This window comes from Megascapheus bottae, chromosome 20, assembly GCF_031878675.1.
Source record: "Megascapheus bottae isolate mThoBot1 chromosome 20, mThoBot2.hap1, whole genome shotgun sequence".
Taxonomy (NCBI): domain Eukaryota; kingdom Metazoa; phylum Chordata; class Mammalia; order Rodentia; family Geomyidae; genus Megascapheus; species Megascapheus bottae.
The window spans coordinates 3,493,326-3,509,750 of NC_143528.1; the positions used below are offsets into that span (position 1 = coordinate 3,493,326).

The 16,425-nt window shown below is 37.8% G+C and overlaps 1 protein-coding gene and 1 pseudogene across 2 annotated transcripts in view; one reads left to right on the plus strand and one right to left on the minus strand.

Moving 5' to 3' along the window:
* The window catches only part of LOC150049085 (disintegrin and metalloproteinase domain-containing protein 5-like), a 53,081-nt gene that overhangs the window by 17,946 nt on the left and 18,710 nt on the right, over window positions 1-16,425 (minus strand). For both annotated transcript variants that reach the window (XM_090353887.1, XM_090353886.1), the window contains exons 13-16: window positions 13,327-13,422; window positions 11,000-11,198; window positions 2,164-2,254; window positions 1,209-1,395 (exon numbers count right to left, since the gene is read on the minus strand). In XM_090353887.1, the coding sequence (XP_090210013.1) occupies window positions 1,209-1,395; window positions 2,164-2,254; window positions 11,000-11,198; window positions 13,327-13,422 (573 nt within the window). The remainder of the gene's footprint in view (window positions 1-1,208; window positions 1,396-2,163; window positions 2,255-10,999; window positions 11,199-13,326; window positions 13,423-16,425) is intronic.
* LOC150049086 (putative ATP-dependent RNA helicase DDX28) lies at window positions 14,926-16,228 on the plus strand (annotated as a pseudogene).

Sequence of the window (16,425 nt, forward strand, 5' to 3'; positions counted from 1 at the left end):
AGCACAACAATGTTCATTGCAGCACTATTTACCACAGCAAAGATATGGAACCAATCCAGATGCTCCTTGGTAGATGACTGGATCAAGAAGATGTGGTACTTATATACAATGGAATTCTATACTGTCTAGCATGCATGAAGCTCTGGGTTTGGTTTCTCAGTACCACATGCACAGAAAAAGCTACCAGCAATGCTGTGGCTCAAGTGGTAGAGCTCTAGCTTGAAGAAAGGCCATAGACAGTGCTCAGGCCCTGAATTCAACCTCCAGGATTAGAAAAATATATCAAAGATTAACAAATTAAGACCACTACGATACATGTGGAGTTACTCCACATTCATTCACCCACTATTCATGGCTATACAAATTATACAAATTGACACAGCAATATAGTTTATAAATAAAGCTATGTGGTATATTCATTCCACTCAGGGTATAAAGAAATCGGAATCGGTATGTCAATATACATATCTTCATGCCCTTCATAAACACTGCTATTTTTATCACAATAGCCAAGATATAAAAACAATCTAAACATCAATCATGGATGATTAGAGAAAGAAAATGCACAATAAGGGAACCATTAGCAGCTTTGAAGAAGAAAATTCTGCCAGTTGTGAAAACATGAATGAATTTGGAGAACATTATGTTAAATGAAATAAGCTAAAAATTAAAAAGAAAAATATGTTCTGATTTTGCTTATAAGTAAAATCTAAATAAGCTACATTCATGAAAGAGTGATGATTCTACTCAGAGTAGAGAACTAGGCTTGAGGGGAAGAAAAAGCTCAGTGACAGTGCACCCAATTCTCCTCCCTCCTCTCCTACTCCTACCCCATGCACAAAAAAAGGAAACTCTTAACTTAAGCTAACATATACATGGGCTTAAGGACTTTATTTAAGTGAACAAATACCAAATCATTTCACTCAAGTGTGGTACATGGTGACAAAGTCTATGGTGGTTGGCAGGGAATAGTTTTATAAGATGAAAAGAATTACAGAGACACATGGTAGTCATGGGGTGGTAGCTATACCTTATGGATACGTTTAGCCCACTGACTTATACTGTTAAGTGGTCAAGATGGAGAGTTTTTGTTAGATGTATATTTTACCACAATAAAGGGATGGAAAAAATCTACTGGTTGCCTGATACAATGTCAAAATTACTATACTCACCAAAAGTAAAACATGAATTTTTATAATTCTACTTACCATACCATTTCCACAGATGGTGCCATCTGCTACATATGTATCATCTATCTGATGAGGCGTTAGATCGTGTTTAAACACAGACACACAGACATCTTCTCGCACATGTGCATAAATCACTGAGTAATTGGGTCTGATTAGTAAAGTCTTGTGTGGCCATAAACAAATTAATTTTCCACAAAGCACACTTCTGAAAGCATAAGGAAAATTGTCTTATCCTTTACTCGAATAACATTATAGCTGATAACTGTGATCGGTATTATTATGAAAGCAATTCTCATTCTTCTATATTGTGTGATTTTTCTCTTAGTTCCCCAGTTAATGTGTAAATATAGTTTATTCTTAGCTTAAATAGTGGACAGTAAGTTCAAAAGAATGTTGTTCAAATTTAAATCTTAAACTTCAATGGACAATTCTCACTACATACATGCCATACATATATGCATATGTATGATACACATTTGAAATGTGTATCATAAATACATCATACACATATATATACATATATATGTGTGTAATATATATATATACATATATATATGCCTAATGTAATGTCTAGCTCATCAAACCATAAAGTTATTTTACATGGTCTTTATTGCCTTAACATTATAAACAATGAGCATATTGAAAATAATGCTATTCTGCTCAAATACTGTAATAAAAGAAAACCTGAGATATTTGAAATAGGATAGGGAAGGGGGGAAAATAAGATGAGGGGCAGGGGTGGGGAGAGGGAAATGGGGACCAAGACATGAGAAAGGGGATCAATGTTTGTGAAGTAATGCATCTTCTGTCTGGTGAATATAAGTAACCCTTCTATTCATTACAATAAAAATATATGGAAACTAAAAAAAAAACTGGGAAAATAGGCCATTTTACTACTAACAGAATCTATCATTCCAGGCTTTTAGAAATATGTAACCCACATTCCAAACAATTGTAATTTCTAACTACATACTCAAATGGACAGACCCTATTTCCACAGTTTCCAAATCTGTCTCCTCTGGAATTTATTTCATCATAACACGCAAAGGTACCACTTTTAACATCTGAAAACAAGGATAACAAAGATAGTAAGTTATATTGCAGAATTCAAACTATATCTCAAAAATTATTAAGCCAGCTTATGAAAAACAATGTGATCTCTAACCAAGTTACAAGGGAGAAAGCTAATTTTCAGAGAGATCCTAAATCTAACTAAGTCTGGTATGCTTTGTTCTGTATTAAACACAAATCAAATAGCAACAATATTAGGATGCATTTGTGTTTTAAGGAAGACTGGCAGTTGCAGCCTCCTATTTCTCCTAAATTGTTCTTTTAGCCAAATCAAATAGCATTTGCACCTTTCATGGTGTTTCCCAGAATCCTAATCATCATTAAGTAAGAAATGTTGAATTTTATTTAATTTTTTTAAATTTGAACTCATTATCAAGGTGATGTATAGAGGTGTTACAGTTCCAAAAAATATTTTAAAATCAATCTGCTTCAACTAAGTACTTGTGCTTTATGCCTATATTCCTAGCTACTTTGGAGGATGAGATCTGAAGATTGTAGTTTAAAGGCAGTCCCAGGCAAGAAAGACCTTAAGATTCTTGTCTTTAACCACCAAAAAGCCAAAACAGGAGCTGTGTCTCAAGTCTTAGAAGCTCATGGGCAAAAAAGCTCATGGACAGTGGATTCAAGCCCCAAGGTAAACACACACACACACACACACACACACACACACACACACACACACACACAAAGATTAATCAGCTTCAGTTTCTGATAGTTAGTTGTGTTGTCTAGTTTTAAGTCAAAAAAATTTCAAATGTAATTACTGCTCCATCATTCCAGCAAGCTTTAAGCGTTTGTTTATTGCTCGTGTCCACCATTGGAATAACAGTAGAGCTCTTTTCCCTTTCTGGTGGCTCATGCCTGTAATCTTTTCTACTCAGGAGCCTGAGATCTGAGGATCATGGTTGGATGTCAGACTAGCCAGGAAAGTCTGTGAGACTCTTATTTCCAATGAACAACCAAAAATATGGGAGTGGAGCTGTGGTTTAAGAGGTAGAGCAAAAAAAGCTCAGGAACAGTGCCTAGGCCCTGAGTTAATCCCTGAGTTCAGTCTCCAAGACCAGTACACACACACACACATACACACACACACACACACACACACACACACACACACACACACACACACACACACAAATTGAGATCTTTTCTTGTTAGCAACAAGGACTCCTCTTCAACAACTTCACAGATTCTCACAGTTTGAGGGACTCAGGTGTAAATGTTAACCCCAGAAGATCACTATCTGGATACACAAAGGAGGTCCAGGTAGATTTGGATGCAATCCACTATCATCAGCCAGTCTATTTTCTGAAACAGTCTACTTCTGAGCTTACATGTTTAATGATGGATTTTTTTTGTCAATTAGCCAGGCACCAGGGCTCACACCTGTAATCCTAGCTGCTCAATCTGATGATCTGGATTCCAAGTCTTATCTCCAATTAACCACCAGAAATCTGGAAGTGGTGCTGTGGCTCAAGTAGTACAGTGCCTTGAGCCTTGAGCTGAAGAGCTCAGGGACAGTGCTTAGACCCAGAGTTCAAATCCAACAACTGACCAAAAAAAACAAACCATAGTTTTACATAAATCTAATTTTTCAGTCTCTTCTCCTCAAATTACCATCTGAGTCAGGATCGGGATGGTACTATATTTAAGAGAGGAGGAGTAAGAACTCAATAATTAAAGTAAAAATATCCTACTACATTGTTGGTGAGAATGTAAACTCGTTCAACCACTAAGGAAAGCAGTATGGTGATTCCTCAAAAGACTAAACATAGAGCTCCCCTATGACTCAGAGCAATTCCACTCTTTGGCATTTACCCAAGGTCCAGAAACAAGGACATACTAAATCCACTAAAAGAACAATGTTCGTTGCAGCGCTATTTACCATAGCAAAGATATGGAACCAACCCAGATGTCCCTCAGTTGATGAGTGGATCAACAAGATGTGGTATTTATACACAATGGAATTCTATGCTGCCATCAGAAAGAACACATGGGCCCACTTGTAAGGAAATGGAAACACTTAGAAAAAATCATTAAGTGAAGTAAGCCAGACCCAAAGCAACATTGGTTCAATGGTTTCTCTCATTTGTAGTAATTAGTACACATTATGACTCTCCTTGCAGAGGATTACAATTGCCCCAAACACATATAAGGTTATCTAGGATGAGATTAAATGAAAGGATCTATAGGACATGGAAACAACAATCTTATGTGATTGTTGTTCTTAATGTACTATGTTATCTCTCTTCTCTTTTGTTGCCCTTTGGTTAATCTCCTATTGTTACTGTACCTGACTTTGCTACCTGGCATATTGTATATATGTTTATTTGTTTATTTGAAATAGGAAAGGGAAGGGGGAAAACAAGATGATTGGGAGGGGGTGGAGGGAGGAAAATAGATACAAAAACATGAGAAAGAGTATCAGTGTGTGAGAATAAATGTACCTACTCTCTGGCAAATGTAACTGTAATCCCTCTATACAATACTCCAACAATAAAAAAATAAAATAAAAATTTAAAGTATTTCCTCATGCTATATTTTTTGTAATTAAAATTCATACAAAAGCCATCCATATGAACAGAATACTAAAAGTTTAGAAGGCAAATCATTTAATACTCCTGATTTTTGGCACCACACACAGGGACAAACCTTTATGACACCTAGTTGTTCCCCAGTTAGGCTGAATATATTTTCATGGCAGTCCTGGTCAAAGAGCCTACATATGGAGTTTCCCACAATTTTCAACTCAAGCTCTGAGGCTCATAATGGCAAGTTATTGCAGCCATCCTTGCATACCCTTTCCCGGTCTCAATTTTCTCCCTTGATTCCAGAGATGGACTTTGGTTCTGTCTCTAATTCAGAAGCTTTTAGAGAGAAGATTGAGACTTGTTGAGCAGTGTGTCCTTTGTATTATTACTTGTATTTTGTAGGCTTGAAATGAGGTCTACCCCAAACCTGTAAACACAATTCAAGAAAGGCAGTGACTGGAGGCTATGTATAACAATTTAGGCCAGTCTTGTAATTCTCACAGTTGCACTGGAAGTGGTTGTATCGCCTAAAATTTTGGGGTGCACAGTAGTGGAAAAGAGAAGGCCAAAATCTGATCACATGGAAAACTGCAATACACTACTTGGAAATGCTTAGGGGAAGAATATAAGAATGAAGGAAAGGCTAATTTCCCTATGGTGGCTTTTACTTGTGTAAAAGCACACCAAAAGCATCAGCTTTCTTTCTTTTGGGGGGGAGGGTGCTGGGATGGGCCTGTCCTGGGGCTCTAACTCAGGGCCTGTATATTGTTCCTGGGCTTTTCTTTTAAATTTTTTATTGTAATTAATAGAAGGGTTACATTATATTCTCCAGATAGAAGGTGCATTCCTTAACAATCATTGCTACCCCTTCTCATGTTTTTGTCCCCATTTCCCTCCCTCAATCCCTCCCCTCATCTTGTCTTCCCCCCTTCCCTATCCTATTTCAAATAAACATATATACAATATATAGATAACGAGGTAAGATACTTTGACAATATGAGATAACCGAGGGACAACAAAAGAGATGAGAAATAACATAGTACATTAAGAACTAGAACATTAAGAACATAGAACATTAAGAACTAGAACATTAAGAAAAAAAAATTTTTTTCGCTCAAGGCTGCCACTACATTACTTGAGCCACAACTCCACTTTCAGCTTTTGTGTGTGCATGTGATTAATCAGAGATAAGAATTTCAGAGACTTTTCTGCCAGACTGATTGAACATGATCCACAGATTTCAGCCTCCTGAGTAATTAGGATTTCATGTATAAGCTCATAATTACTAGCTCAGAGTAGAACATGAATGCTTAGAAGTATTCTGTTGGATATACTTTGAGGATTCTCATCTGATGAATGGAAAACATCATAATCTGGAACAGCAATACGTACTTCCTAAACTCTTTATCATCAAATACCTTGAGAAAAATCCCTAAGGATAATATGAAATGCTGAGCCAAAGGAAGGTAAGAGGGGAACTTTATGTGCTATCACTTTTTCCTTTATTAAGTTAGAGGGAATTACTTGTACTTTGGGCAGTCTATGATACTTTACCCTGTATTAAATACTTTTTTTTACTAAAAGTTATTTTGTAATTTGGGCCATTTTACTGGCTTTATAAAATTTGAATCTCCTTTACTCTAATTTTAGGTTATTTTTTAGCACTACAAACAAAACCAGAAAATAACCACATTACATGATTTAATAATTTATACATTAAGCATATAGAACAAGAAGGAAATGCAAGTTTTTGAGAGGCGATGTCATTTGTTAAGATTTTTTTCTTTTCCTTAATTTCATTGTTGTTTTTATCTTCCTCTTATCTAGGATTCCTTGAAATATCATCTCCAGGACTGGTTTAGTGCTTGTAAATTGCCTTTTTAAATTTTATTTCTTCTTTTGTTTTATACCTCCTCAGTTATAAAAGATATCTTTACTGGCTACAGTAACTTAGACTATCACTTATTTTCTTTTTGGCCTTGAAATACCACATTTTATACCGTCTTCTTTAAAGTCTCAAGAAATCTGCTGTTATTCTGCTAGGTTTGCCTTTGTAAATGACAAGGTACTCTTCCAATATGGGATTCTACATTCCTTAATGTTTAATCCTGCAGTGTTAAGTGTTTTTACAACATGACATGTGGAGCTTATTAAATACTTTCTGTAAAAAAAAATATTTTCTTGATGTGACTGACTCAAACTAATTGTGATGACCTTTCATTTGTTTACATATGTTGCTTCAGGCTTCTCAGATTAAAGTAAGAGGGGATTGAACATGGAAAGAAGCATTTGCCTATTCCAGTGCAAGTAATAGCAGTACAAAAAAGCAACTTGCCCATCAATATCTCAAACCACTCCATTCCAAAGTGAATCCCAGAGGTGAATAGCAATTCATCAACTACCCTCACTTCAACATACTTTTCAATGAAACATCCCACTAGACCAACACACTTATTAGCTGCACCTTAAAAGCCTTGAAGTAAAATAATAGTATGCAAGCCATTTCCTCTGTATCTTCCTGAATTTAAACTGCAGCTTAATGAAACAAAATTTAGCATAGGAAACTTCAACTATCTGAACATACAGACTTGATCTACTTTGAGAGGAACACCTATGAAAGGTGAAATTAATACCTAATGCCAGGTTATTTACTACTTTTAACTTAAGGCAGAGACTAATTCTAGGTTCGTGGATCTCATCTAATACAAAATAAATAACAGTGGATTTTTTAAGGAAAGAGATAAACACACCAGCCTACAAAAAGCAATACCCTTATAAAGCCTGATTCCACCACTTCGTGTGATCAGCTATAGTAACCATTTTATTTCCTCACAATGTTGTTTCTACCAACAGGATCACATTGTTTTCTTGTTTACAGACAGGAATTCCTTTACCATCCAACTGTGATCTAGTCTGCCTTAGAGTAGGGACAAAACCCAATACAATCATTGCCAGGGTTCTTCTGGCCAGATCCTACATCTCCATTTCATGAGGAAAGTTCTATTTGCTAAGAATTCCACGTATTCACCAATAATGTTGCCATCTATTTTGGAATTTCCCTCCCTTGTTAGCTTCCAATAAGTAGGAAATTTGGAAATTCTTTGCACCAAGTCTTTGATAGTGACAGACATCCACTGATGTGTCCATTTTATCATGTGTATAGCCACCGTGGGAGCCCAGAATCTGAAAATTACTCACACTGTTTCCTTCTTACTGTCACTTCCTGAGTTGCCACCATTTTCATTAGTAAAATCATTCCTGCTGTGTTTCAAGCATCCACCTGTGCTTTGCCTAGATTCTTTAGATGTACCTTTCCAGCAGAGCGGAATGTTGCACTCACAGAAGAAACCAGCTTTCCACTGCAGCTGCTACAAGAAGACTCTCCTTCCACCTGCATCAGCTCACCAGTCTCACACCAGCCAGCCTCCTTCTCTACCACAACACCAACAAAGAGCCCAGGGTTTTCCCTTGCAATAGCTGGTAGCATCCTGCTCTGTCCAGCATCTGTGGCATATATTGGTCCCATTCTCCATAATCCAGAGCAGATCCTCTGGCCCCACTTTGGCTATAGCTGTGCAGGGAGAACAGACTCAGGGCAGAACATGGACTGGAGGTAACAGAAATATGTAAGGCAGTCCTTTATACAGGTATCCAAAAGCCTTAAGGAAGAGATGCTTTGGCTTACTTTTTTGTTTGTTGAATTTTTTAAATCAACACTCCAACATAGAGAGGCTTCTTAGCACATTTCCACAGTCTGAGACTGTTTCTTGGATGGCAATTTTTGGTGCTGAGGGAAATAATCAATAAACAAGTGCTCTTTCACAAAGCTCACAGATTCTATAATGATGATTTATGTCCGTATTGATCTCAGTACCTCTGAAGCCCAAACCTAATAGAATTTTTACTATAGCTTTTTACTTTCAGCCTATTTTTTGGCTGAAGCATTGACACCCCCCATCCCCTGGTACCTGCAAACAGACACCAGGCAGGACATAAGTGCAGGCTCCCTTACTCTGGCAGAGCAATATATCTACGTCTGGCTGTAAACATTCTATCCTGGGCCCACCTCCCTTGACCTGGTGGCTTTTGCACTCACATCTGCCTCCTTGCTCAGACCCCATAAAACCTAACCTCCTGTCCCAGATCGGACACATAGTCTCCAAGCCTGTGGGAAGGCTGTGTCCCTCCATGCTGCTCTTTCTCAATAAACAGTCCTCACTTGTGGAAGATTGAGTCCAGTCTGTTTCCTTTCCTTTCTCCTTCATTTTCCTAACATTGGATTGCCTCGTGAATGAGGGCATTTTCTCCAAGACAGATTTAGAAATGCTACTGTCATTACAGGGCACATTTGGCCTGCCAAAATAGTGTTTGGTTCTAAAAAGTACATAAGGGCTCCAGGGAGGAAAATTAGTAAATATTCGAGATCCAGTTGTGAACATTTTTATCCTGAGTCTTCAGAACCTGCCAACACCATTACAGTCCTCAAAGCTTTTCTAACAAAATGAAAAGAAACCACTCTGAATCTTACCCTACCTGTGCCACCAACATTTTCTGTCATGTTTCCACACTGTCATCTATCATGTTATTTCCTTTCTTCTCTTTCGCAAATTCCTATGCATATTACTCTTTTCTCTAAATCTCCCAATTAAATGCTTTAATAATTATCTAATATTTTAGTATAGATAGTACCAGTGGAAATTTAACTTAAATGATAGCCTAGAATTTTACCTACGACCCATAAAAATATTCCAAAGAGATATAAAATGTTTATGAATTTTATCATTATTTTATTATCAACCTACCATCCAGAAGAGTGGATCTTTGTAACAATTGTCTATTAATTTCTTAGATTTAGAAGTCTAAAATAGTTTGGTTCTTACTTTTTGTATAAAAATCTCAATAAGGAGATGTTGGGGGCTGGGGATTTAGCTCAGCAGAAGAGGCCTGCCTGGCAAGTGCAAGGCCGAGTTCAGTCCTCAGCTCTAGAAGAAAAAATAAATTAAAAAAAAAAAAAGAAAAAAAGGGGCCGGGAGTTTGGCCTAGTAGTAGAGTGCTTGCCTAGCATGCACGAAGACCTGGGTTCGATTCCTTGGTACCACCTACATAGAAAAACGCTGAAAGTGGTGTTGAGGCTCAAGTGGTAGAGTGCTAAGCCTTGAGAAAGTTCAAGGCCAGTGCTCAGGCCCTGAGCCCAAGCCCAGGACTGGCAAAAAAAAAAAAAAAAAAAAGGCGATATTGCAACTAAGAATAAATGGAGGTAAGAGAATCTGAAACTCTCAACTTTGTAGGTGAATATTTTCAAAGGGACTAAGAAAAGCAAGAAAGCTAGAAAAAATTTTGTCCTCTTTGATGACAACTTGACCTGCCAATAGAAATTGGACAAAAAAAACCCTAGTCTCTAAGAATCAAAGGCATCTTAAGGCTCTATTACTTACCATTTTTCTCATTACCTATTTTTTTATGGATCATGAGGCTTGAACTCGGCCTGGGCATTGTTCCTGAGCTCTTCAGCTCAAGGCTACTACTCTACCCCTGGGCCTGGGCATTGTTCCTGAGCTCTTCAGCTCAAGGCTACCACCCTATCCTTGACACAAGCCCCACTTCCTGTTTTCTAGAGGTTAAGTGGAGATAAGAGTCTCAGGTCCTTTTTTGCCCGTGCTGGTTTTGAACCTTGATCCTCAGATCTCAGCCTCCTAAGTAGATAGGATTACAGCCATGAGCCACCATGCCTGGCTTTTCTCTTTACCTTTAGATATTACAACCAAAGCATTTTTGAAAAGGCCAATATCCCATGAGATGGCTTTCCTTTAATGGTCTAACTTTTAAAAACCATATCTATTATCTCTATATATACACACACAGATGCACATATATATATATATATATATACACACGGGTGTACATACATATGCATATATATGTATGTATATTTTATATAAATTTAAGGATTGTTTTGTTGCTATTTTGTTTTAGTTTTTGAGTGGATTGTGTGTGTGCTAGTCACACGGCTTGAACTCAGGGCCTTCAGGCTGCCATTGAGTTTTGTTACCCAAGTCTAGAGCTCTAGAATCACAGTTGGTTTCCTTTAACACTAATATATAAACTAGACAAGCTGTTAGTTCTTCACATTAAGTTTGTATTTTTACCCTATAAATTATAGAATTTGGAGTAATCAGGTTTTAGGAAGAAGAAAATTATGTTTATTACCTTCTCCGATTAAGTTTTTACACTGTTCATCAAAAATTCGACAAGCTCCATTGAAGCAGTAGGATTCTTCATTATTACAGGGATGTCCATTGCGAGCAAAAGTGTCAGGTACACAGTCTGAATCGTTCCCATTACAATAGTCATCAAAATCACACTCTGCATCAACTGATTTCCGACAGAGGACATTAACTCCTATTACCTAAGAGGGAAAGGGAATATAATAAAAGATTATTAATTGTTGCTAGGAACAACAAGAGAACAAAATTGTGTCACCTTATCAAGAATTGCATAGAGATTTAGGGGACTGAATTAAAAATAATGAGTAATTTTGAAAGAGGCTAGAAACTCCAAAGATAAGCATGGTTTCCCTCATTTGTCATAATCGGTAGAAACCTTGGACTCTCCTAGCAGAGATTTACAATAGAGCAAAACCTAGATACATAAGGCCATATAGTATGACACTAAATGAAAGGACCTCCAGAATATAGAAACAAAAGCAATATAATGAGTGATTGTTGTCTTTAATGTACTATGTTATCTCTCAGGTTCAGGAAGTGGCTGGCTCTGCTCCACATGCTGTCTTCTTGCACTGATTTTCTGCCTTTTTCCTCTCTGAGATCTCTGTGGTGCTCAAGCTTACTTAGAATCCATCTTTGGGTATAAACTTTCCACTATGATGCTAGAACTGGTATCTTGTCGAGAGCTCAGGCTCACCCTGAACCGCCACCATCTTCCACCAATCTCCTCTTTTTTCTTTTTTCTTAGAACATTATTGTCTTTAGTTGTACAACATGTGAGTTCATCACGTGAGTCTGAGTAAAATACATTTTGACCAAGATCATCATTCTCCCCTATCTCTTACAACTCCATTCATCCAATTTTCCTAGTTCTACTGTCATATATATATGTATATATATTGAATATTTTAACTTCATTGACCACCTTTCCTTTCTTCATGTAAGTAAAAATTATAAAATAGAATCATAGAAATAAAATATAAAGATTTTATAGACTTTAGTAGTGAATCCATTTAATTATAGCATTTTCTTTTTTAGAGTACTGTTTTTACAGACATTATTATTGCTAATGACATTATTTTTATTATCATCACTGATCTTCTCAAATTGTTTACACCCTTCTCAACTCAATTTTATCAGGTCGTGTGTCTAGAAATGATTACATTGCATTCTATTTTTTCCAATTTATTAAAACATTTCAACATTTATTTCAACATTTAATAACATTATTAGAAAATTTTCAAAATATTCTTTTATTTTCCTCTGGATTATATTGATATCTGTTGTGATAGTTCCCTCTTTTCCTCTCTGATTTTTATTAATTTACATTTCTCTCTTTCCTTTGGCTTGTTTGGCTAAGGGGGTTGTCTATCTGGTTTAATTGTATCAAAGAACAAACACTTTGAGATTGTATTGTTCCATAGTCTCTATTTCATTCATTTATGTCTTCAATTTTTTAAATTTCTTTTCATCATTTTTATTTCTGTTAGTCCATCAAAAAGAAAGTTAATAATTGTAATTGTATATATTAAAATAATCATGACAGTGAACAAAACAAGGTTGACTGCTTAGCAAGCATTAAGTCCCTGAGTTAAAACTCCAGAACTACCAAACAAAATCAGGCCATAAATAGTACATTAGCTGGCACCAAATGAATACATATTCAATTTTTTCTGACTAATATTATCAAGATAATCAATATGAAGAGCCATAAGACAAAAATCAACAAATTTAAAAGGATGGAAATCAGAGCAGTGCAGTTAACTTTGAATAAATCATGAAAGGATCATTTAAACACTACTTTCTTGAGAAAAGCAGTTTGTTGCAACTGCTTTTGAATCTTATGATAATTTTTAAAGCATATTCTTCCTGAAATTGAAGACTATTTGTGGTTTAGTTTGTTTAGGATCTTTTATGGCCCATCTATTGGTTGAGATTTCTTCAGTGTTTGTAAAAAAACAAAAGACTATCTTCAACAAACTGGAATTTACCAGAATGCTGTGAAGTCAATTTAGTCAACAAGAAGAATTAAGATAAATTCCTCTGAATTACACAGTTAGATCATATAACCATACGAAAAAAAAATCACTGCAGGGATATGTTAGCCTTGGGAGGCAAACAGGGAGATTTGTTATGGCAGGAAGATATGGAAGGCCAAGTCAGAAAAGAAGAAACATCAGAGACAATGCTTGTGAAAATATAGGAAAGATAGATGGCTGAATGAAATATGGCATCAGAGGCAGTTGTATATAAATATGATAGTCGCACACAGTATCTAATATGTTGTTATCAATACATATTGGCTCTAACCTTGCAATCTTGGGAGCAGCATTCTCCAGAGCCACATTTTGCTGTGGGTTTCAAGGTACAATCTGCAGCATTACAGCAGTTTTTATGTGTACACTTCTGTAAAGAAACGTTATTTAATCACATCTGATTAATGTCATCAAATGAAGAAGCAATACACATCTTCACAAGTTTAAGCTTTCTCTAACCTTCATAGCTTCAGTAATCCCATTTGAAATGAGATTTACAGGAATCAATATTTTTTTAGTAGTCCACTTCTCCTTCATACCAACTCCTAAAGATAAGTAGAACTAATTAAGTGTTCTGTATTTGAGCTATATAAAGTACTGTGTGATGAATAAGAAATTTGAACTTAAACTATCCTTCCATTTTTAATGATTTTCTATTAGCACACACTAGCTGTACAAGAGGGTGGGGGTCTTTGTGATAGTCCATGCCTGCATACAATATAGCTAGTCAACCTCAGCCATCCATTCCTTTTACTTCATTCTTTCTAAAACAAATTTAAGAGGTTTAATTGTTCTAGTTTCAAATATGAAAATAAAGTTATTTGACTTTTTTTATTCACCCTATCCACTAGCCAGCCTTTGCCCTGTCCTGATAATACCACTGCCCCAACAGAGCCTGTTTCTTTTTCTTATTGTTTAGTGAGTATGAATTTTACCAAGAGGTTTCATTGTGGAGTTTTGGACCTGAATGTAGTATACTGTAATAACTCTCTTTATTGCTTTCTTTGTCCCCACACCTCCTAAGTCACTATTGATCAAGAGGTTTCAATTGAGATTCCTTATAGCATCTTCATGTGTAATTATGATATATGTTGAAATTACTCACCTTCCATTTTTCTTTTTCACTCTTGCTCTTTGCCCTCCCAAATAGGTAGAGTCCTACAGTTAGAATCATGTGTGCATATATATATATATATATATATATATATATATATATGTGTGTGTGTGTGTGTGTGCGTGTGTATACGTGTATATTATACATATGTGTAACAACAGCATAAATTCTTTTTTTTTCCAGTCCTCAGCTTGAACTCGGTGTCTGAGCCCTGTTCTTGGGCTTTCTGGGGGCTAGAGCTCTACCCGTTGAACCACAGCACCACTTCTGGCTTTTTCTATGTATGTGGTACCGAGGACTCGGACCCGGGTCTTGGTGCATGCTAGGGGAGCACTCTACCACAAGGTCAAACTACTGGCCACAACAGCATAAATTCCATCAGCAAATATTTAAGTAAATAATAACTTATCAGTAAATCTAGGCACTCCAGGAATTATTCACCCAGCAAAAGCAAAACTTAGTATTCTTCACCAAATTTAACAACTTCAAATTATATCATCCATGTATATCACCATAACCAAGATATAAATCAATTCCATTGCTTGCTTTTGCAAACCTCTGGCCCACTATTAAAGTCCACGTTCTTGAATGTCAAATTAGCAAAATCTTGCTACACAGTCTTGTGAAACTTATTGCCTTCCACCAGCATAATCTTTTTGAAAAATTCTTCCATGATTGCTGAGATGTGCCAAAGAATGTCAAGCCATCGTTTGTTTCTCTGTTCACATGATAATAGAATGGGCCCCATGGCCTAAGGGGATGGCCAAAGGGGACCAAGGCTCTAACTCGGTGCGGCCCTGCGTGGTGTCTTGCTGGGGTCGTTACACTGGCTCTTGGGCGGGCTTGTCCAGGACTCTAGCCGAATCGCCACACCCCACAACCTAGTCCTGGTCCTGTTCCAAGAAGAAGCCCAACAAATGCAGGCTGCAGCGCAGCCATTGGGCCACCGGACCTAGTGGAGGGCTGGGCGTGCCTCTGTCTAGAAACCCTTCTGCAGAGGTGCTAGTAGACGGCTCCAGGAGCACTGTGGACGGCTCCGAAGTCAACTGCCAAGCCCAGAACAGCGCTCCCGCCTCGTGTTGGATGAAGCGGACACATGGCTGGGTGAAAGCTTCCTGAAACTGGTAAATTGCATTCTGGAGAGAAGCCATCTAGCAGAAAGCCCAGCCGACTTAAGACCCCTTCAGTCTCAAAGCTCAGTTCGTGCAGTGGGAGTCACATTTCCTGAAGGTGTAGGCTAGTTGCTGAGTAAATTTGCCAGCCCCAACTCTTTCACCACCACCACCAGCTCTAACCTCCACTGCCTCACGCCTCCTGTCAGATAGGCATTTCTGAAACTGAAAGGAGCAGAGAAAGTGGCAGAATTGGTACAGATCCTCTAGAAGTATAACAAAACAGTTAAGAACCAGCCATGGGGGACTGTTCTGGTTTCTGCTACAGCTCTAGCACTGTGAACTGGCTGGGATATCTCAGAAGGCTGAGATCTGAGGATCAAATTTCAAAGCCAGCCCGGTATAAAAGGACCTGAGTCTCTTATCTCCACTTAAGCTCTAGAAAACGGGAAGTGGGGCTTGGCTCAAGGGTAGGGCGGTAGCCTGGAACTGAAGAGCTCAGGGACAATGCCCAGGCCCAGGGGTAGGGTGGTAGCCTTGAGCTGAAGAGCTCAGGGACTGCGCCCAGGCCAAGTTCAAGCCCTCTGACCCACAAAAAGAAAAAAGAATCCCACACCTATGGCTGCAGGGGCAATTGCCAGCAAAAAAGACAATAAGTATCTTCCAGTGCTTCCAAAAAGACCCCCAAGACATACTTCTCTGCAGAGACATAGCTTCTCAGGCTTGGACAGCATCCATGTGGAGCTGGCCCCCTCACCCTTCAGGATTATATCCACAGAGCAAGGAGGGTAGGCCGAATGGGGAGCAAGGTGCCAGGCACCATTATCAGCTTTGTGACCCATCCCTAGGATGTGAGGTTTGTTGAGAAGATTGAACTGGCAGCTCACGGAAAGAGAAGCCTTCCAGGATTAGAATCCTCCATGAAAGAGCCTTTGCCTCAGCAAGCCTGATTTTGGCTGACATAAATGTGGTGGATATTTTCTTGTATCCTGGGTGGGTAAGCACATTCATCAGAAGGAGGCATTGTGCATAGCCTGTTGTCTCCTGCTTTGCTGCCTGTAGCTTTGAAAAAGTAAAGCTGCTTGCCAGTTCTGAAGTGTTGTCTTTCATATGAGACATGAAAAATAAAGTAGATTTTGACTTTGTA